This window comes from Petromyzon marinus, chromosome 36, assembly GCF_048934315.1.
Source record: "Petromyzon marinus isolate PM22_M1 ecotype Great Lakes invasive population chromosome 36, UKy_Petmar_22M1.pri1.0, whole genome shotgun sequence".
NCBI classification, from domain to species: Eukaryota; Metazoa; Chordata; class Hyperoartia; order Petromyzontiformes; family Petromyzontidae; genus Petromyzon; species Petromyzon marinus.
Window position 1 is genome coordinate 9,038,667 of NC_133702.1, and position 22,370 is coordinate 9,061,036.

General features: G+C 48.0%; 1 protein-coding gene across 2 annotated transcripts in view; it reads left to right on the forward strand.

The window, feature by feature from the left end:
* The window catches only part of PLXND1 (plexin D1), a 91,989-nt gene extending 70,888 nt beyond the window's left edge, over nt 1-21,101 (forward strand). For both annotated transcript variants that reach the window (XM_076072091.1, XM_032966480.2), the window contains 9 exons: nt 2,508-2,611; nt 3,591-3,654; nt 4,050-4,084; nt 4,181-4,288; nt 5,474-5,637; nt 7,350-7,497; nt 11,240-11,380; nt 14,307-14,381; nt 15,489-21,101. In XM_076072091.1, coding sequence (XP_075928206.1) covers nt 2,508-2,611; nt 3,591-3,654; nt 4,050-4,084; nt 4,181-4,288; nt 5,474-5,637; nt 7,350-7,497; nt 11,240-11,380; nt 14,307-14,381; nt 15,489-15,605 — 956 coding nt within the window. In that variant the 3' untranslated portion in view covers nt 15,606-21,101. The remainder of the gene's footprint in view (nt 1-2,507; nt 2,612-3,590; nt 3,655-4,049; nt 4,085-4,180; nt 4,289-5,473; nt 5,638-7,349; nt 7,498-11,239; nt 11,381-14,306; nt 14,382-15,488) is intronic.
* Nucleotides 21,102-22,370: the final 1,269 nt, after the last annotated feature.

Sequence of the window (22,370 nt, forward strand, 5' to 3'; positions counted from 1 at the left end):
GGGGAGCTGAGCCAACGGCCTCTGCAGAATTACCGAAGAAAGAAGGATGGGGGGGGGGGGGGGGGTTGCGCAATTTGAAGTCATGCTGAAGGGTGATTGTATTTCCCCTTTGCTTCCTGGTGAAGTGAACCAGACCAATTCGCCTCCCAATTAGATCACCCAAGAATGCACTCAATCTCGTCCGATCTTGGAAGCTAAGCAGGTGGTTGAGTCCGCATGGCGAACTGCCTGGGACTACTTGGTATTGTAGACTGCAGGGCGGTAGTCCGACATTGCAGTCTGGAATATAAACGTGTATTGCCATTGTTGTATACATGCATTTTCTCTGGGTACTCTGGTTTCATCCCGCATGAACACGAACGCTTATTTACGTGACAGGACAAGCATGCCAATGGAGGACCCTGTTGGAAATGTGTCTAGACACATATAACAATGATAAAATCGGCCCTTTGTCAATCCACTGTTGAATGAAGGCCTACCCCATGCCGTGTCAGTCACGAGGGTTTGACCATACTTCACCATCCTGGTCAGTGACGATTGGTTGGTGAAGGTAGGGGGGAAGGGGGTGGCCATGACAAGTTCAGATATCGCTCATCACTGACGTCAGCCGTGGCGGGGAAACGAACTCAATATTCTCGTTTCATAGCGTATCGCACTCACCACTGCTTTTGTGTTTACTTTGTTGTCCTTCCGCCACACCTCCGATTGGCGCAGTTTGCTACGTACGGTGCGAAATAAGTTCAACATACATACATACAATCACCACTCCCCCCCCCAAAAAAAATAATGATTCAGGGTATTGTTATACTGGTAGGAACGAAGTTGTAAACTGAGTGTACCAGCCTGCAATAGATTAATGTGTCCGTCCGTCCGTCCCCTTTCAATACTTTAACGAAGTGAAATCTCGTGCTGTTGGGTGTAAAATCAGCAATAGACAGCGCAGAGACTTGATATGTCTTATTGCACCCAACATTTGGAAGTCACATGATCTCATTTGCGAACTTCTACCAGCCCACCCTGCAGGGACCTGTTTGTTATTAACTCTGGGACGTAATTTATTTATATATATATGTAAATGAGCCATGCACAATGCCTACTGAGTGCTTTGGCGGGAGAGCCACTCAGGAGGAAGTAGTGCATGCAAGCCACTCGAGGTGACAAGTCAGCGGCGGGCACCGTGTTTAATGGGTCATTGTGAAGTGACTAAGTGAGGAGCGTTGTGTCTTGTGGGCCTGCCCCGTTCATTAAAAATGTAAACACATCATTTGTGGCCTCCACGTGCACACTATAATAATAATACAACTGCTATTAGCACTGAGTTTACAATTTCACCAAAAGTGTGCCCATAAAGATAACGCCCATTATTAAAGACTCATAATTGGGCTGCATGTTGAGCTCAGTCAATACAAACTACAAAGACAAAGATCTCCCGTATAGCCTTCAACAGGCTGTTGGGATAAGTGCTGTTCGCGAGCACCTATTAACGCCGGAATATGCGCGCCATGGCACATAAAAAGGATGCTGTGACCAGCAGCATGCCCGGCCGCCTTTGTCTCCACAGTGCTGCTGTTTTCGCACGGAACCAGCTACTCAACTTAGAATCGAATCGACCGTGGGGAGGCTCAGGACTGGTTCAGATATTCGTCACTGTTGGCTGTGAGCAGGAATCGAACTCAGGTCACCGGGTTCTTTGTGCGGTGACCTAACCACTGTATATCTCCAGCTATAGCTTCATTTTTCCGCCATGGCATTGGCGACGTGCATCATATCAAGATTTTAGGGAGTCCCAGGTGTATGCCAGCATCTCAGCTCAGGTTGTTTTCGAATTATTGAGTTGCTGCGTGCTGTTGAAGATCACTTGAAGGTTCTTTGGTTTTAAATGTACGTGCATACAGTAATAGACATGAGGTGGAGCAGTGGTGCTGCGGTTCTCTTACTGCACCGTGAGCCCAGCGAACTCAGTTTGAATCCTCGTCACAGCTAACATCGGTGGCAAGAGTTATCTGTCAGTGTCTTGGCCCACGCTCCATCACCAACCCACACTGGCCAGCAGTGATGAGTTCAAACAGGTCCCATGACGGTCACAGAGCATGGAGGCGTTCATCCAGCAGTAGATTGACGTCAGGCTGTAAACTATTTATCAGAAATACGTTGCCAACATTTCAACCCCACATTTCAATCCACTTGTCGAAAAATAACAACAATTATTGCAATTCTAATAATGAATTCAACCTTTATGGACACCCTGTATATAGCTATCTCACTCGAAGGAGCCACACGAACTGAGAATTGTGACCATGAGTGTGTCGTGCAGGTCACACGCGTGTACGCTATAAATGCGAATGCGAAACTCGGCCACTCGAGTATCAGCGACGCGCTGCAACAAATTCTCTGTCAGTCGCATGAACTTCACTGGCCTGGAAATGAAATCGCTCCTCAGAGTTCACGTGCGTTGTGCGCCCCGCCGCCCCCTCCCATGTCGGACCGCGTTTCAACCGCACCCACAGAGTGGTTCCCCGAATCCGGCGGGAGCATCATTCTGCGCAACCTGGTGGACATATCACAAGTAGAAGGGGCGAAGCAAAAAATAAACAGCGTGTCCGCCTACCAGGTGAGTAGCTGCCCAGGCAACAACCTGAGCAGGGCTTCACGCGTGGACGCTTTCGTCGCAAGTCGCGCTTAGGATAAGGCTTAGGATTCGCACGAACGCTGGCGCTTGCCTAGATGTGTCGGCAAACCCGGAACACCCTACATCGCATCATCTCGCATCGACCTGCTGCCGTCTCGCCAAGGAGAGCCACCAGTGGCAGCCCTGTGCGGCGCGAGGTGTACGCATCACCGGCCTAGCACTCGCTGAGTCACTCAATGGCGGGTAGTCGCCTCCTCATCGCCCACGGTTACTGTATCCGCGAACTCCACGCATTGCTTCCTCCATGCTGAGTACTCAGCGTACCACAAGAGCACTTCTCCTTCTGCTGTTCCCCTCGCACTGCTCAAGTTCGGAATCCCCCCCCCCCGAACGGCTTCTGTACAGCCACTTTTGTGAACTATAGACAGTGTATATATGCTTTCTCATTGTATAGAATTTTTCTGTTTTCATGTTTATGAGTATTAATGTGCGATGGCGCTTCGAGTGGCAGATTTGTGGCACCAAGGCGCCACGTGATTAAGCAAGAATGAAATGTACTCGACTTTAACCAAGCCGGTATAATAACCGTGTTCATTTGAAGCAAAGTTATCGATGGTTATCTATTACAACTTCAGTATTGCTGTTTGTTGTTCGTCACTTAGAGTTTTTAGCCTGTGCTCAGCTAATGTGTAATGGAAACAAAAATACTTTGCTAATAGTAAAAACACTCGTTACATCTGTCCTCCTGATGCTGAGATTGTTTTGGTTATTTGTGGTTGCACACCACTGTCAAGCAGCAGCAGCAGCAGCAACAGAAGAAACAAATAACGTGATTAAAACCAAAAACAACATCTCAAGGACGGGATAAGCTTTTCACCCAACTCCAGCAACACATGGGCCTTGGTGAGGTCTTGTAAAATCCTCGGCGGGCCTCTCTCTGATAGGCGTGTTCATTTTACAGATTCCCGATGGGGCATCTTTAGCGCTGAGCTTCAAGGACAAGAAAAACATCTGTCCGAACGAAGGTGCGCTATATTACACGGGCGCACACTGTAATCCATGTTATTGACAGAGCGTCCTCTCGCACGGATGGACACCCACACGTACTCTAACACTCAGTCACACTGATGAAGGCACAGAGAGAGAGTGTTTCTTATAACAGCACTTTAACTGGCAGCTGGGATTGACATCTCCCCCCCCCCGCCCACCCCGTTCTCCAGATTAAAGTTTAGGACTCACGGCTACACTGATTTTAACAACTACCAGGCATCTTGCTTGGTCAGTGTTTCACAGAAGGCTGTGCCTAGGAGTATTCACGCAAGGCTGCCTTGTCGTATGTTGTTCCATGATTTCAGAGTTTTCTTTTTATTGTTTATTAAAATACATCTTCCTATTTACATTGTAAAATTTTATCTTTCAGATAACCTTAAGGACAACGACAACTATTTCCACTTGGTAAGTTGATATTTTCACATTACATTTTATGTTTTATATATATATGTTCATGCCATTTGCGGGGAATGTTGCAGCACTGACTTCTTTGCCTTCCAGGTGACTCCAGCTGATGAGATGATGGAGGTTAAGAAGTCTAAATCTCAACAAGGAAAAAGGAAGAAAGTCCTGCCTGAGGTTTACCTCACAAGACTTCTGTCTACGAAGGTAGAGGCTCGGGTGTCCTGATGCACTGTGCTTGTTTATTAGCACAAAAAGCCTCACCGATTTGGCGAACTGGAAATCATAATAATGCCGTTATTGCAATAAGGCCTTAATATATCTCACGACTCTTTTGCCGGATGGTCCTGGACAATTCAATTCATGAGTGTTTGGTTTCATGCGGGAGTAAATGGGAATAGCCAGAGGAAATCCCACACGTTTGAGGAGGCAACACGCAGAGCTCCACACAGATACCTTCAAGAAAGATTTCCGTATTGTCTCCCTGTGGTCACCTTGTAAGCCCAAGTGTCCAGGGTCTTGTATTGCCAGACATATTCCCATCCAATGACTAGCCATGCTCAACCCCGCTTAACTTACAAATATTTGATAAGACCGGGTGCGTTTAAGTTGATGTGGTTGTCGGCTTTGTGAGTAAACCATCCAGTTGCCACCATACAATAGTGGCCTCCGGACTCTGTGATGTCGTCTGACTGCTGCCTTCTCTTCCACTGAGCCCCTCTGCTTGTCTTCCCTTCCCTCAGTCTCTAGAGTTTTGCCTCTCATCTCTCGTCAGTAGTTTTCATGACACGTGCTGCCCACGTCCACCTGAGTTCTTTTGCTTTGGCAGCAGCAGCAGCCTTAGTGACCCATCCTTATGGTTACCCCTGTTTTTCCTTATTTCCTTATTTCCTATTCTTGGTTCTTTCGGTAAAGTCACGTAGAAGGGAAACAATAAAATAATAAAAATATAAAACAATAAAATTCTCACTACGTTTTGACTGCAACACAAGCAATCATCATCAGGTGTGAAAACCACAGCAAGAAAATTCTTGCTGTGGTTTTCACACCTGATGATGATTGCTTGTTGTTGCAGTCGAAACGTCGTGATAATTTTATTGTTTTCTATCTTTATTATTTGATTGTTTCCCTTCTACGTGACTTTACCGAAAGAACCAATAATATGAATTCCTGCAGTCACGAAAGCTTTAAATCAAAATTCATTATTTCCTATTTCAATAGCATGCAGTTAACATTCTCGACGTTTGACGGTCATGCGATCTTTACCGTCCACCGGGAAACGGATTGCACGTACCGCCGTAGTGTTAACCAGGGCGGCCGCTAGCCTCGAACCGCGATCCTCCGTAGCCTAGTGGCAAACGCGCCACCCACCGCTGGATCGTGTCACCGCAGGGCACGCTGCAGAAGTTTGTGACCGACCTCTTCCGGGCGATCCTCACGTACCCGGCGGAGCAGCCGCCCATGGCCATCAAGTTCTTCTTCGACTTCCTCGAAGAGCAGGCGGAGAGTCGGGGAATTGTGGACCCGGAAACCGTGCACATCTGGAAGACCAACAGGTACCCGCGCAGGCTGCCCAACCGACCGACCGACCGATTGGTTACTCGCACCTGTGAATGTCACGAATCGCAGTTCCCTACGTGTGTCTCGTTGGCAACATACAAGGGATTCATGATGTGTTTGTGATAAGAGCCACCCGGCTTCACGCCGGTGGCGTCTCAGAGGGCTTTACACGCGACAAGCGACTTGCATCTCATCTCAGCGCATTGAAAGGGCACCCCCAGTGGCAGCTGTCCCGTTGTGGCACAGAACGACTCGGCAGCTGTACCTACAAGCGGGCATGAGTCTTCCGGTAGTAGGCGATGACCCCTGCGATGCATAATCCCGAATTGAGTAATTAGCGAGTAGTTTTTTTCGAAATTGGCAAATCTCGACCATAATGCCGAGATACAACGGCCCACTCATTTCAAATTACATCATGCGTCCACTGTGATGCAGACGTCACACGTGTTATGGTTAACACACCTGCAGCATTAACCAGGGCTGCCTGCCGGATTTGAACCGCGAACCTCTGCAACAAGTATCGAACGAGCTACTGCAGGGCTGTGTCACCCTGGTCCATTTAATTTCTGTGAATCTGTATTTTACTGTTGCGCAAGATCTGTTTGTAAACAGGGTACACGGATAATGTAACGGGCTGTTACGTCTGGATTGACAAATTGCATCTTTCACCAGGCGGCCAATGACATGCGCGACATGAAGATGCTCGGGCACATTCATTTTTATTATTGCTTCTAATGCAGCATGAGCATATGCACCAAATGTACAAATAGAAAGATCCCCTGTATTATAGCTTTAACAGACTGTTGGGGCAAGTGCTGTTAGCGAGCGCTTATGAAGGCCAGCACGGCACACACGAAGGAGTGGGTGGCCAGCACCACGCCTGGCCCCCTTTGTCTCCCTAGTGGCAATGATTACATACTGCACTAGGTACTCATTTGAGGCTCAGTCGACCTAGGGGAGGCCCGGGACCGCTTCAGATAACTGTCACTGGCGTTGGCCATGAACGGGAATCGAAATTGGGTCGCCGGGTTCAAAGCACAGCGCGCCAACCGCTGCACTGCTTAAACGAGAACGCAGCATGACCATTTGCCCCAAATGTACACACAATCACATGTCTTTGAACCTAGTAGAAGCCCAAGGCAGTGTCAAACTAAGGCAGCTTTAAAATCCTTCACGTTCAATCGCGTTGCACGGGGCACGTTGAGAATTGCCCGCTGCTTTTATATCAATGCCCCAATCTCAAGACAGCCCGGTGTCAAGGTTGCAAAGGTGTGCCTAAACCAATGACAGTGATTAAACAAACGACACAGCTTCGTCACTTTATTAATCCGCAGTTAACTTGGCACAAAGAAAGGAAAGAAACGGAGCACGCACGTCTAACCAGGTGTGCAGTTTTGTGCGTGACCGCAATACTTACAACAACAAAAACAGCAGCAGCAGCAGCAGCAGTGATTGCACGACGGCGTGGGTGCCACGGCGCGACACTAACCCCGCTGCATTTGTTCACGGCTGACAGAGACCCTGAAGGCAATTACCCGTACGAGTTGTGGCGAATGAACGGTCGGTGGTGGGTGTTAGTGGGGGGGAGGTGGGTGGGGGGGGAGAAGAAGGAGTGGGGGGGAAGGGGGCGGGGGGGTGCACGTGCCATCACGGCGCGTCTCGATAATGGCCGTCAGCCGCTCAGCGCCGTCCCGCCGTGTGCCCACAGCCTGCCGCTGCGCTTCTGGGTGAACATCCTGAAGAACCCGCAGTTCGTGTTCGACCTGGAGAAGACCACGCACATGGACGCCTGCCTCAGCGTCATCGCGCAGGCTTTCATCGACGCCTGCTCACTCTCGTCGCTCACCCTTGGCAAGGCAAGCGGGCGGGCGGACACGTGGGCGGGCGGGCGGACACATGGGCGGGTTGGCTTTTGAGTGTGGAGGAATGTTCATTCTGGTTAAAAAATATTAATAGAAATACGATGTCCTTTATTGATGGCCCATGGCCAAGGATAGTAACAAAGCGGCAGGCAGGGAAAGGAACGTGTCAGACAGGACGTCTACCGAGGAGATGGAGCGATGGAATCAGCTCATGTGCAGGTGTTGGGCGGATTTACTACATCGCAGGATTGTCAGGGATAGCGATGGCCTTAGGAGGATCTCACCCGGCAGTGGAAATAAGCAGGCAACTTGTCTCCTTCACATATCTGTCTCTCCACGTAACAAATAAAAGACTTCTACACATCCCATCAGCTGTGCGCCCTTCTGGGAGTGCATAATGTCAGCATTGCTGATTCAAGACGAGCAAATTGGATCCAGAAGTGGAATGACCGTTGCTGATGATGATGATGGCGATGATGATACCTCCCCTTTAGCTTATAGCAGAGCATTATAAAATCAAGGTCAGAGTGCGCCAACCGCTGCGCCACCGTTCCTCTCCTTCTACGGCGCGTGACATTTATGAAATTCTCCCCCCGACTACCCAATTCACTGCACCGATTTGCAATTATTACGCACATTGCAGCGACTTCATCCGCGCCTGTAAAATCCACGCGGCGGCAGTTTCAGCTTGACTCAAACGCGGCTGATATGTGGAAGTCACAAATCACGCGCCCGCAGGGGTGGTGGTGGGACTTCGGGGCTGCCGCGTCACGGCTCCCGTCCCCGCGGGGGCCCTGCGGAGCAACGGGCGCCGGAAGGAAGCGTGCGCTTGAATCACGGCCACAGGAAGTCTGGATTAATCAGCCAAGGGAAACGCGGACGGCCAGGCGGACTTTTGTTTTGTTTTTGCTTTGTTTGTCCGGCGTTTTCGTGTGCCACTTTAGGCACGCGACGGGGCCACATTTTTAGGCGTTTTGTTTTCCTTTTCTTTTTTTGTTTCGCTCACCATGTGGCAGCAGCGGTGGCACCGTGGGAATGTTTTCCAAGAAAATTCCTGTGGGGATCACTTTGGAATAGAATTAATGTGTTGTATATTTCCCTCCCCCCCCTCACCCCCCCCCCCCACGTATTTTCCCCTTCATCGTTAAATTGCAACAACAAAAAAGGCGATTTATAACAATTCTGGATCTGAAACACTACCCAATTGTTGGTGGAGGTCAATGAAAAAAATGGCTCTGCCGTCTTGAGGTAGCGTCCCTCCTCATGTGTATGTCTGTGTCCATTCAGTTTGTGATTGTGCAACTTTTAATAACCTGGAGTTATGAAACACAGCATGAACACGGCGCCTTTCCTAGAAATCTACTTCAAAGTGTAGCAGCCTCATTAGCACTCACATTGAGCATGCTGCTCCCCCTTCGTTTATATTACAACCTGTACAATATAATTTCAGTTGTTTACAGACATGCATTTCTACATTACGTTGCATTATAATCTATTATGTGGATCGGAGCCAGTGCCTAAATGTCACAGCACCTCAAGATGCTGTGCAGATGTACATGGAGGGAGGGATAGAGAAATTTATTTTAATTTATATTTTTTGGCGAGTGGTAGAATTTCACAGCCCAGGAAGGGCTTATCGCAGGGTGCATCCATGGCGATTTATTCGTCGGAATTTCACTTGAGGGCCGGGCCTCGCGGTCCAAAAATGTTTCCACACAAACAAAAAATAACAACTGAATTGGAATAACCGATGGCAACATCGCCCCCTGATAACGGAACGACATTATTCGTATAACTCGATTGGGAATACGCGTGACCAATGCTCGCCCCCTCATGACAGACTCATGCCCATTGGCAGGCCAGTGCCAAATGGCATTGTGCTGCACAAAGACAGCTACAACTGGGGATGCCCCTCGGCTAAACTAGAGGATAAAAAAAAACACTCGAGTTGGCCATTGTAATGACCGGAATGAGATGCAAGGCGCTGCGGGATTCAAGCGCCCATTTAAGCGCCCATTTAAGCGTCCATTAAATTGCGTGAGATGTTAATTCCCTCGCCTGGTATGCAGGAGGCCGTGGGTTCGATCCCCACCCTGGTGTCTGTATTTTTGGAGTTTGCATGGCTCTCTTCCCGTGGTCATGTGGATTTTTCTGCTGGTCCTCCGTTTTTCTTTCTCCGCGTAAAAAAACACGCGTTTAGAGTATTCGACTGCTTTACATTTCCACATGATGAGCCACTTCGTTGAGCTATCATTTTGTGGCCCGGTTGCTTCTGAAACAAACCAAAAAGCCACATAGCTCAGTGGGCCTTACCCGGTAAAACATTTTCATTTTAGTTTTTTTTAGTAAACACAAAACCTTAATCTTATCCCTCGCGCTGAGAATGTGCCCGGGGCACGGAAGCAGGTGGGTCGGCGTTGTCTATCAGCGCGAGTGGACGCGCGGTGCGACCGTCTCAGCTGCAACTCAATAACGCGCGGGCGCGGGAGCCCCACCGGCGCCACGGCCCTGCCGCCCCCTCTGACGCTCGCCTCCCACTCGTAATCGATCAACCTCCTTACCTTATTCTCGCCGGTAAAGTACATCCTCGCTCGCCAGATTTTTTTTTTTTCTGACAACATCAATAGAGCGGTCTGCCGAGTGGTGAGCTAACGGAAAATTAATCGGTGCTCAATTTCGGTCGGACGAGTCCGGAAGACCGTTCCGGTAATTATTTTGGGCAAGGCCACATCCATCTTGCCTTATTATGCCCTCATTGTTATAACATATACGCCTATAAACATGTGCATAGGATTATAGGAATAGAGGCCACGAGCAATGTAGGTATATATTGTGGATGGACATTCCTTGGACTGTAGTCTAGAAGTTGTGCCTCCTAATCTCTACTCCAAGCCAGCCTTGCAGCTTGGAGATTAGGCTCTGGAAATAATATAAATACGTCTCAGGCAGTGGTTTAAGCCTGGGACTTTTAATCTCGATGGGTGCATCCCGAGAGTCGTAGTTGTTCCGTCGCAGTCCCAAAAAAAGTCCAGCTGTAACATTCTCCCATAGGCAACAGTCCAAGCACGCCTGTGTGTGTGTGCGTTGTGTGTGTGTGTGTTGTTATGGGGAGCGGTGGAGCAGCGGTTAGCGTGCTGCGCTACGCACCTGGCGACCCGAGTTCGATTTCCACTCACGGCCAACACCAGTGACGATTATCTGTGCCAGTCCTGGGCCTTCCTTAGGTCGACTCGGCCTCAAATCAGAACCTGGTGTGGTGCGTAAACATCGATACTAGGGAGACAAAGGTGGCCGGGCATGATCCCAGCCATCCACCCCTTTTGTGTGCCGTGCCAGCCTGGTAAAACGAAAAAAATGGTTTAGTTTAGTTTAATTAGGGCACGCTAACAGCACTTTCCCTAAAAGTCTGTGAAGGCTATACGGAGGAGTGGGGGGGGGTGGATCGTCGTCTTTGTTTGTCTAGTTGTGTAATTGTGCCGCTGCTTCAGCAGGAACGCCCGTGCCCTTGTCATTCCCACGTGGCCGGCTTCATCTCACGGAACAAGCTGCTCCGTTGTGATGGGGCAGCGTTGGAGCGCACAAGAGCCTGGTGTATTTAAAAAAAGTAAAAACCCCGTCATCGGCGATGGCGGGGTGCGTCAGCCGAGCGGCGCGCACTCACAAGGCGCCCCTTTATGCGCCCGTCTCCCCTAACCGAAACCTCGTGCCTCTTGCCGTTTTGTTCCCACACGCCCAGGACTCTCCCACGAACAAGCTGCTCTACGCCAAGGAGATCCCCGAGTACAAAAGCCTGGTGTTCGAGTACTACAATGACATCCAGCAGCTGCCCATGCTGAGCGAACAGGAAATGAACTCGTACATGGCCGAGGAGTCGATGGTGCGTGTTTGCGAGCGCACGCACGCGCGGTTTCGTTCGTTTCCCGCTCACGGCCAACGTCGGTGACGAATTTCTGAACTGGTCCTCAGCCTTGAGTGAGCACCTAGTGCGGTACGTAAACATCTCAGCATTGGGGGAGATGTGCAAAGGCGGCAGGACGTAATGCTGGTCACACTTCCCCCTTGGTGTGCCGTGTCGGCCTTCATAGGTGCTCGCTAACATCACATGCCCCAACAGCCTGTGTAGGCTGTCGGGAGGGACCTTTGGGCACGCGCAATGAACGCAGTGCAACCGAGCTGGATTCTGGACCACGGCTAAGTGGTGGTTAACTGATGACTGAACCCTTGGGCCACCCTGTCCAGATTGGCTCAGCCTTAAATGAGTACCCGGTGTGCCGTGTGCTCATTCCGCACTGGCGAGACAAAAGGTGACCCGGCGTGGTGTTGGCCACAAACGACGACCTCACGTGCCGTTTCCGGCCGTCAGAGACGCTCGCGAACAACACTTGCCCCTCCGACCTGCGTAGGCAACAACGGGGGAATCTCTGTTGGGTGCGTGTACACATGTCAAGCATTCCACTGCTGGATGAGGGCCTCCCCATCTATGCCGGCGCGACTCGTGGGGGGCGGGGGTCGTTTAGACCGGACTACACCAAGCCGATTGCTGTGGCTTGGTGAAGGCGGGGAGCGTACGCCTTGGCACAATAGAAACAAACAGTACGCTACAACAATGGATGTTTTTTTTTTCTGCCTTACCCCCTGCTCCCCACCGTGTAGCCCCAACAGCAGCCCACATCTCGCCTCCTCTGTTTTACGGGCGGCGGTCACACCGTCCGTTGACCAGCCAGTCCCAGCGATGCCCGTTCCCCGAGCCAGCAGCCAATACGTGGTTGTGTAGATTTAACGTGATCACAGTTCAGTCGCGGTCGACACCCACTCGCCCGCAAAGAAGTTGCCGGCAGATTGGGGGTGGGGGGGGTAGGCAGATTTCATGGGTCCTATCTGTAATCTAACCAACCAATAACCAGCGGGAACCATTTGCTAGTCGGGCATCCCTCTAACTTCCGAAGTGTGACTGTGCCCCCTGGCTGTGAGGGAGTTGGCGGGGGGGGGTCCTTGGTACGCAGGCAGTGGGAGCTGTGGGTGGGGGGGGGGGGGGTTAAACCTCAAGAGACTCGGTTCACCCGATCCAGCCCAACCCTTCCTGCCCTTCCACCCCCCCCCCTCATAACAATCCCCCCCCCCCCCCCAATCCCATTCTCCCAACCCCGCACCCTCCCCGCCATCCTCCCAGCCGCCCAGGCAGAACATGTTTTCCGAGAGTGACACGGCCACAGGAAATTAACCGCCTTGTCAGCGAAGCCGTGCGCGAAATTCGCGGCGGGCGTTTATTCGCTCGGCGGACGTGGCTCCAGCTGCGTGTCGGAGCATCGCCGAAGGCGCGGAAATGCAGCGCACGATGCACTGGTGTAATAAACTAAACTAAAAACTAAACTTTTATTTTTTTTCCAGGTAAGGCCCCCACCGAGCTGTGTAGCTCTTTTTCCGAAGCGACCTGGCCACTCGTGATAGTTCAACAGAGTGGCTTATCACGTGGACATATTTTGCAGCCAAACGCTCTAGATGCACGTTGATTATAAATGTGGGAGGGAAAAACCGGAGGACCCGGAGAAAACCCCACGTGACTACGGGGAGAGAGACATGCAAACTGCAAATATACAGGCGTCCCGCAGCCGTGCCGAGCTTTTCCTGACTGTGCCTCTGTACAGTCTATGCCGTGTGTTTTCCGGTTGTACCTCCTCCCGACGTTCCGCTCCACATGCCCCGGAGGTCCATTTCTGTTTTTTTGCCGAATAGTCTCCTAGCACAGGGAGCGAAACGTTGGAACGTTGTGCAGAAACGACGCCCGTGGTACGACCACGAAAAACGTCCATTGGAGACGAGTTAACAAGGTCACCGATGTGTCATCGGAAACCCGCTCACTGGAAAAAATGCGCTTTACTACACGTCCCGCGAATGAGCGGCAATATAACAGCGGCAGCTTGCTCAGCCATCCTGGGTTTCGTTTTACGCTGTGAAATTTAATGGAAATGTCGTCTAGTTGTACACAGCTGTGACACAGCCATCCAATTTACAGTAAGTGTTTTGTGGCAGCATTGCATCACGTGCTGTCACTCAGACGAGTTTCTGTCTTTGACTATAAACAAGTTAAAACTGGTGAGAGGCAGACTCGACTTAGGATGAGGATATGTTATGATTTGCACTCACAGGGCTATAAAATTCACCAGCATCTCAAAGTGCCTCCCATCACATCTCATCTTCACTGTTCCATTGCCCTCCAGCTATCTAGCATAATGAGACTCCCAGTAGCAATGATCTAAGTTGTTTAATCCAATTAATTACTCCAGTCGGTGCTTTATAACAATAAATTATAATGATAATTACCTATTTACCCCAGAATGCCACGGTGGCTCCAAAGACTAATTTCTGATGAGGGCCCTGCTGCATTGGGATGTTTGGCCAAGACCAATGACATTGTGTGTGTGTTTTCTTTGGAAGAAAACCATTGATGCCATTAGCAACCCATGCAGAACAGGGGGAGAACATACGTACGCCACATAGAAAAGGCTTCATAGTCAGGAATCAAACCCCCTGCCACCCGGCCGCTTTGACAAGTGTGGTTATTTATATTATACTCTTTGGTTCTTTCGGTAAAGTCACGTAGGTAGAAACTATTATTTAGATTTTTATACCTACATGACTTTACCGAAAGAACCAAAGCGTCACGAAAGCTTCAAATCAAGATATTTATATTATGTCGAATGAACTTGTTTTTCAATGTTTTTTTTTCTTTTAATGATGGTAATTAGCAATTCTGCGTTTTCAGTTCCCGAGATTGATTACATGTTTTCTTTTTTTGTCACCAGAGGTACACCAATGAGTTCAACACCAACTACGCCATGTCGGAAATATACAAGTACGCAAAGAGGTATCGACATGAGGTGAGCGCTTCTTCCTGGGAAATCACGTTTTCGCTTTAACAACCGTCGCCACTTCGACAGCACGGCTAAAATACTGTATCCACTTGCGTAAAAGATTGCTCAGTGGGGCAAACTCAGCTTTGACACAATAAAATCACTCGTCAGAATATGCCGCCATTATCATTATTATTATCATCGTCAAGTGTCAGCCGCACTAGAGTATGCGATAGAGTTTTGACGTTATCCACGTGAAATAAGTTATGCACATTACGCAAAATCCAGCCGGGCGGCTGAGCAGTTGAGCAAGCGGCTGCGGGCGGTTGACTCAGCCCACCACGTGGAGGGAAGTCACCCATGGTTGTCCTAGGCAGAGACTTGCCCTTGCCATAAGAATGTGGACTTTCCGCCACTGGCTGAGGACTCTAAACGGTTGTGATCCACCAAACCCCCATTCCCATCCAGACGTCACTTGTCCAGGGTGCGTTTGAATCAGGAATTGCTGAAGTATTTTCCCATTACGCTCAACGTTTTCCAGTCATTCAGTTGATATTATTTCGGGTTTAGTGTGTTTACACTTGAATTCAAATGCAGTTATTGAGCCATGATCTATCAGCTGCTGGATGAAGACTTCCCTAACTGCCGCAATGCTAATTTAAGCAGATGATCACTTTTGACTTTTTGAAGTGAAATGTAAATAATTTTCGGTTTTGTGGTTCGGGTTGTTCGGTTGCTGCTGGGTGAAGCAGCGTGCCGCGTGTGCGTGTCTTCTGTGTGTCTGTGTATGGGAGAGCGGTAGTGTAGCGGTTAGCGCACTGCACTACGAACCTGGCGACCCGAGTTCGATTCCCGCTCACGGCCAACACCATTGACGATTATCTGAACCGGTCCTGGGCCTCCCCCTCGGTTGACTCAGCCTGATATGAGTACCTGGTGTAGTGTGTAAACATCGCCACTGGGGAGACAAAGGCGGTCGGGCGTGGTGTTGGCCACTTTGTATACCGTTCCGGCCTTCATAGGTGCTCGCTAACAGCACTTGCCCCAAATGTATATTAAGGCTATACAGCGGATCTTTGTCTTTCTTCATCTTTGTGCGTGTGTGTGCGCGTGCGCGTGGCATTTCCACGACAGATCGTCGACTCACTGGAAGAGAATCTGACGACGCGCAAGATGCAGCTGGCCCACAAGTTTGAGCAGGTCATCGTCCTCATGGAAGACAACATCTATGAAACCAGCAGCGAAGTGTGACCCCCTTCGCCAAGCAGCGCCGGGTCCAGAGCATCAGGTGGACCGACTGTGTGACCAAATCTCTCTCAATCTTTCACTGGTTCTTGGAAATAATGCAAAGAAGCGTGACTTATTTTTCCAAGACCGCCTCTCCGGAAACACTGGGTCGACCGACCTACATTGGGTGAACGAGCTACCACCAATTCATGCCGAATGCTCCTGACCTCATCGGATCTCGGAAGCTAAGCAGTGCATTGACGCTGGTTAGCGCTTAGATGGGTGACGACCGGGGCTTGCCAGGCGTTGTAGTCGCGGAGTTGCACGGCGTCGTCAGGAGATGGCATTGTTGAGTGTCTAATACTTGGTGGGTTTTCTCTGCGCACTCAGGTTTTCCTCCAAAGATGAAGCTAAACACCCAATGTAGCAGGACCCTGCTGAAAAATATATATATTTGCATTAGCATTGCTATTTTATTTTACAGGTTGCGCTTTCATTATAATAACGTTTCGTTTTTGCAAAGCGTCGTTCAATCAAATTGCATCTCACGATCGCTGGGGAACCACAGATAAGCTGTGGAGGGAAGCTTCTGAATCGTTCGATTGAAATAGCACATTTTACAGTTGATACATTGCCCCGTTCTGCGGTTGAATCGAAGCGTTTGTGCAACCGAGTTACGCCCAGCGTCGATAAATAATGGGCAGCTCGTTATTTACATTTGCACGACAGACCACTTCAACTGTGAAACTAAGGATTTCACCCAATGACATGGCAAGGCAGTGCTGGGAAAGCGATGAGAGAAGAGCGATAGTTTTATGTTGGGTAAGTGAAATTACTCCACCGTGGAGTTTCTGCAATTTGCATTCAGCCAAAAAAGGTAATGACTCCCGTCCAATGCGCTGGGTCTGGTTTGTCGAGTGGTGTGGAGTGCGCAAAATTTGTAAATCAATTTTGCTGCGCAAAAAAATATATACACGAACGATGCAGTCTGTGGAGATTGCACTTTAGCCATGCAATTGCCTTGTATTGCTTCCTGTTTAAAAATGCAGTGTTTATTGGCGACAGATTGATCAGTTTGGGAGGTGGAGTTGTGCCCTCGGTTAATGTGAAGCGCGGCAGTCTGCCCGTCGTATGGTTAGTAGGCATATAACGAACCGTAATTTCACGGATTGAAATTTATTCTGGCAGCATTGGATCGTGCACAGAAGGATAATTTATTGGTAATTCACGCACGATATATATGCCAGTGATATGCTCGCGTTTCATTCTACCGAATGGAACAAGACACAAAAACAGGTGAAAAGCGCACGGTCTTTGTTTTGTGCAAATAACCATCAGTAATTTACCGAAGAAGTCGAAATTGTCTTAGATCACCATCAAAATAAATATAAGCAAATGTGACTGACTGATGCTGAATGAAGGCAAGAGGAGCACAATGCAATTATTCAGGAAATGCTAATGATTTTATTGCATATGCACAAAGGCTGTGCACTTTTGACACATTTTACTACCTTGATTGAAGCTCGTGGTGTTTCAGCCTGCACAATGATTCTGTTGTGATTGGGGTTTTCTCGTCATTACAGTTTTGATAACCTAATCGAAAAAGAAAACAAATTTCCGGACAAATTAGACCAATAAAAGAAACCACACAAACGCCATACGATAAATAGGTTTATTCTAAAGTAAAACTGCGACTAAGAATCGTGACAATTCATCGAATTGCTGGGGTCATCTATTGTTACATGCCTTGTGATGAAAAAATCTGACTGTAAAAATACTCTTAACCTGAGCCACCTGCTTTGTCTAAAATGACACAGGCTGAAGCATGTAAAATTACAAACCTGTGCCCTCGTAATGTCCAGATGTGGTGGCAGAGCCTTGTTCATCAAAGGTGTAACGGAGTATCGATTCAGCCAGTAATATCCATGATCGAGCCCAGGATACGTGCGACGAGTCGCGCGTGTAAGAGTCGATGTTTGTCGTTTCGTATGTATGTCGTAAGCAATGGGCTCGTCGAAACACAATGTGAAACACTTGATTCGTTATACATGAATCGACTTGTGACCCTGAATGAAGACAAATTATTGAGTGTCCAGACAAATGTTGAATATTGGGTGAATTCGTTATGCCCCTACTACATCGGATGGCGAGCGCTTATGATCCAGCAGAGTTGCGGTGGTAGAGTTGTACTCGGATTAGGGTTCGTAGTCTCATCTTGATTTGAAGTTTTCGTGACTGCAGGGATCTATACTCTTTGGATATTTCGGTAAAGTCACGTGGGTAGAGAATAAAATAAATCACGACGTTTCGACCGCAACACAAGCGACCGTCATCAGGTGGGACAGATACAGCAGGAGGACTGCTGACATAGGAGCAAGACCTGCTGCAACAAGAGTTTATATCGGATTTTGGTGGGCTCAACCCAAGGGTAAGTGGGTGGAGCTAGAGAAGGAATTTGTACGTAAATGTGAGAGATTAACATGTCATTGTGAGAAGATCCCCAGCCACATTTACGTACAGATTCCTTCTCTAGCTCCGCCTACCCTTGGGTTGAGCCCACCAAAACCCGATATAAACTCTCGCTGCAGCAGCTCTTTCTCCTATGTCAGCAGTTCTCCTGCTGTGTCTGTTCCACCTGATGACGGTCGCTTGTGTTGCGATCTAAACGTCGTGATTTAATTTATTTTATTTTTTACCTTCGTGACTTTACCGAAAGAACCAAAGAGTATTTTCGTAATTTAGTATAGAGTTCTTCACCTGGCAGCCCACCGGCCACATCTGGTCACCAATGGCTTACCAAACTATTGCCTGCCGAGATATACATGTATGCAGATTAGTGAGATACGAGATAACCCAGAGAGAGAGAGATGAAAGAGCTGGAGATGAGAGAGTGTTCACGTACAGACGCTACGACGTCACGACACCACGTGACGTCTTGACGTCTGTGCACATGAAACTATGACGGGGACCTACATCACGTGGCCTGGCAGCACATGCTCATTTTGTTACGTGGGCCGTCGAAAAATATAGCTGAAGAACCCTGATGTCGAGAGTTATGCCCTGTGTGAGACTCCAACGTGCAGCACAGCAAATAGCCCCATGACTTGTATCGCAGAGTGTGAGGGCCCTTTCCTCATGTGTGAGGATTTTCCCCGGACACTCCGGTTTCCTCCGATACGCGGAAATGTTTGACAGAGGAACTGGGCAGACATCCCAAAGCAGGATGTTCCTGGTGAAAAAAGAGTATTGATGACTACTACCTTTTTTCAGCAGCACCCTATTGCACTCCCAACGCAGTCTTTTTTTCTTTATAAACATTTCTCTACACGTGTAGAATTTTCCTACAAATTTGTTTCGCGCCATGATTTTTGAGACGAGTACACGCAGCCACTGACACTGCTCTCCGATGTGTTTTGGGATCATGCCGCTGTGTTTGTTCGGCCCGATGACCTGACGTTTTCGCTCCACGTACCGGGCGCTTCTTCGGTTGAGAAAAACGACGGACAACGTGCCGAACAACAACAACAACGCGACCCAGAAATTCACCAGAGAGCTTTACGTCTACAACTGCCAAAAAAAATCTACGCAGTGATAGATGCTAGCATTGGTGTAAAAAAAGTAAATGTGGAAACGACGGTTTGATAAGGAATGGTGCCCACAGACTCGACAATGGAAATGTAATGTTTGTTGTGTTTCTGTTTTGGGGCAAACCTGAAATCGTGAGAATGTACCCGAGTTAAGAGTTTACACCTGCTCACACTTTGGCAGTGCTGCAGCCGAAACAGATGTTTTCTTAATGATGCCCGGCAGATATTGCCTTGTACATTACCTCAATGTTAGAAAGTTACAATCATCAAACCTCTTATCACTTCAGGGGCACGTGCTTTTATATATATAGATATGAAATAGGAGAAAATTAAACTACTGATTTTAAAAGATGATTGGAGATATTGTATTGTAACTTGAAGTCGCGAAATCACATTATAACTGAATAATAAATAACATGAGGGCTTTTTTCTATACAGACTGGCTCTGTAAAGTAACATTTCAATCATGCTTAGCACAATATAATGCAAGAAGACAAAAAATAAAAATCAATGTATTTAAAATTTGCACAAATTATTTTTTTGTGGGCTGACGTGAGAAAGCTTAATTTTTTTTTTATGAATGTCTGAAGTGATTAAATCAACCGATCTGTGCTTAAGAACTGCGAACTAATGCTTACACATGCATATTTCACGTTTTATTTTTTATTATTATTTTATCTCTGTTAAGCGTGGGGACTGCGCTAATGTTGAAGTTACACTTTATTGCCTTTGCTTAGTAGATGCTCATCTGTGCTCATAATTGTCAATCCACTGCTCGATGAAGGCCTCCCCCACACTGTGTTAGTCCTGCAGGTTGTTTCGTCATACCGAGGCACAACGGGCTTCTGTTGTGATTCACGGCAGAAGAAATACCGGAGGCAGAGTTCAGTGTCCTCGCAGCACAAACTCTACAGGGACGGCTCCACTTGGGGCTTAACTTTCTCACCGAATTATTTCTGGGTCGCCGGTGGACTGAAGCAGGTGGCACGTGACTTCGCAGCCACATCCATAGCAGGAGGTATACTGGATGTGGTATGCTGAGTGCATTTTTTTTCGGTCACCGATCCAGACCAACTCAGATGAAATTAAAACTCTGGCTTTTACCGAACGTACACACGAGTGCCACAGGATGGCCACAGTGTGGAAATTTGGTGTATTTACGTTTTATGTGGGCGCTTATTTAAGTTTTGTTCGTTTGGTAGGAGAAACTTTCGGGTTGACAGCCTGTCGTTAATGACTCGAGTTGTAATTTAAGTCGTAACAAGTGGAGTATATTCTGTAGGATATCATTTTTGGTGACTTGAATTTTGGAATTAATGCCACGTGAGGTAAAGCTCACTGAAAACAAAAATGCTTTACAGCCAACGCTATTCGGTATAACTCCTATTATCCGTGACCCTATTACCAGCGACTCCTACTATCTGCTATGAGCTTTAGGGTCTGCCAAAAACGTATATTTACCTGTTCTCATATTTTTCCGAAAAATCCGCGATTATCCATGATCTTTTTGCGGATAAGTGGAGTACAATTGCGGATAATAGGGATTTTCGATGTTTGTCCCCCACATCACCACGGATAAGAGGAGGTCTACTGTGTGTGCATGTACATGCTCTCTTTTACATGTGCGGACGTTTGATTTTTAATGAGCACTCACTTATTAAAAGTCTCCAGCTAGCTATTGTACGCCAAAATGCCGAATTTTTTTATACGGTTTGTTTCATATGTGAAATTCTTAAATTGTATTTTTTATGGCATTTAAAAATGAATGTGACTTTCATGACCAAACGGCCACAACCCATTCCAGTATTATTAAGCATGTGTTAATGTTATGTCATACACTGAATTTTGTTGTCCATTCCTTATTAATACCATTAACATTTTGCCAATTTGTACTGTATGTTTTCATATAATAAAAAAAAACATTATTTACGGACCCTTGTCGAACTAGTGCTTGATTAAGACTTCTGTATGGTATGTCGCACTTACTCTTGGTAGCAGTCAAAATGTTGCGTTTAACCTGCATACGTTACTTAAACAAGTGTTCCTCTGAATATAATCATGATGCATCGTGCCATGCAATTTGCACACTTTTAAAAACATTCTGAAAACGGGCCGGTTGCTCGCTCTGCTCGCAGTCAACTTGCCACCACCAGTGGCAGGAAGGGATGGCGCAGATTGATAAGTCCAGCTCGTTGAAGCCAGGAAGGGAAGCATTTTAAGGGTCTGCTTTGTTATCTGCAGAGTCAAGACGGTGGGAAAGGGCAGGAAGCAAGCTAAGCAAAATTAAGTGCTCTTCCTTCTGTCGTTTGAAACGGGAAGGCAGTTAGGTCGTCCCCTTGTCAAAGCATTTGAAGACGCCAAAGTGTGGCAAGCGTTCTGCGCCGACGATGGATTCTGGTTTCAGCAAGTCGGGCGAACAGTGAACTGCCATTTGCTAACGGCGTCGAGATCAATGCAAGGCAGGGCTTGCCAGTGACCGTGCAGAACCACGTCTCAATACGGCACAGTTTGGAAGCCCGTAGCGTATAAATGCGCACGCGTATTAGGACACTGCATAAGCAGTGGGGGTGGTATTTATTTCATTGAGAGAGGAAAAGAAGAATGTATTGTGCTTTGGGTTGGACAGTTACAGGGAGTCGACAGCACAAATGGATGGTAGGAGGGAGTTCCAGACAATAGGGGCAGCAGAGGTGAATGAGAACAAGCAACCACCCCTCAGACCACCCATACATGTATGGGAAGTTCTGCTTGTAAACATGCTGCAAGAAAGCAACTCTTCTCGAAGCTTATAATCTTATAATTGTTATTTCACAGCCCTTCATCAATCAACTGCTGGATGAATACCTCGCCATGCCATGTCGTTCATGGGGATTTGTTTGACCATACTTCACCAGACTGTGCAATGCGGTTTGGTTAGCGCACAGGGCTGGTTCAGATATCATTTTCCGCTGATGTTAGCCATGGCTGGGAAAACCCCGAGTCCAGATTGTCGGGTTCGTGGCGCGGTGTGCTAATCACTGTCATCACATCCCCCGTAATTGTCTTCTTTACACTACAAATATGATATATGGTAGAGCCAGATTGGGTTTGAGAGATGGGGTTTATAGTTCTGAAAATATATTTACCGTCATCCTCATCAGTAACGGCTGATGACCAGGATAGACACTTTTTACCTTGCGTGATCTTCAGAGCCTGCCATGGA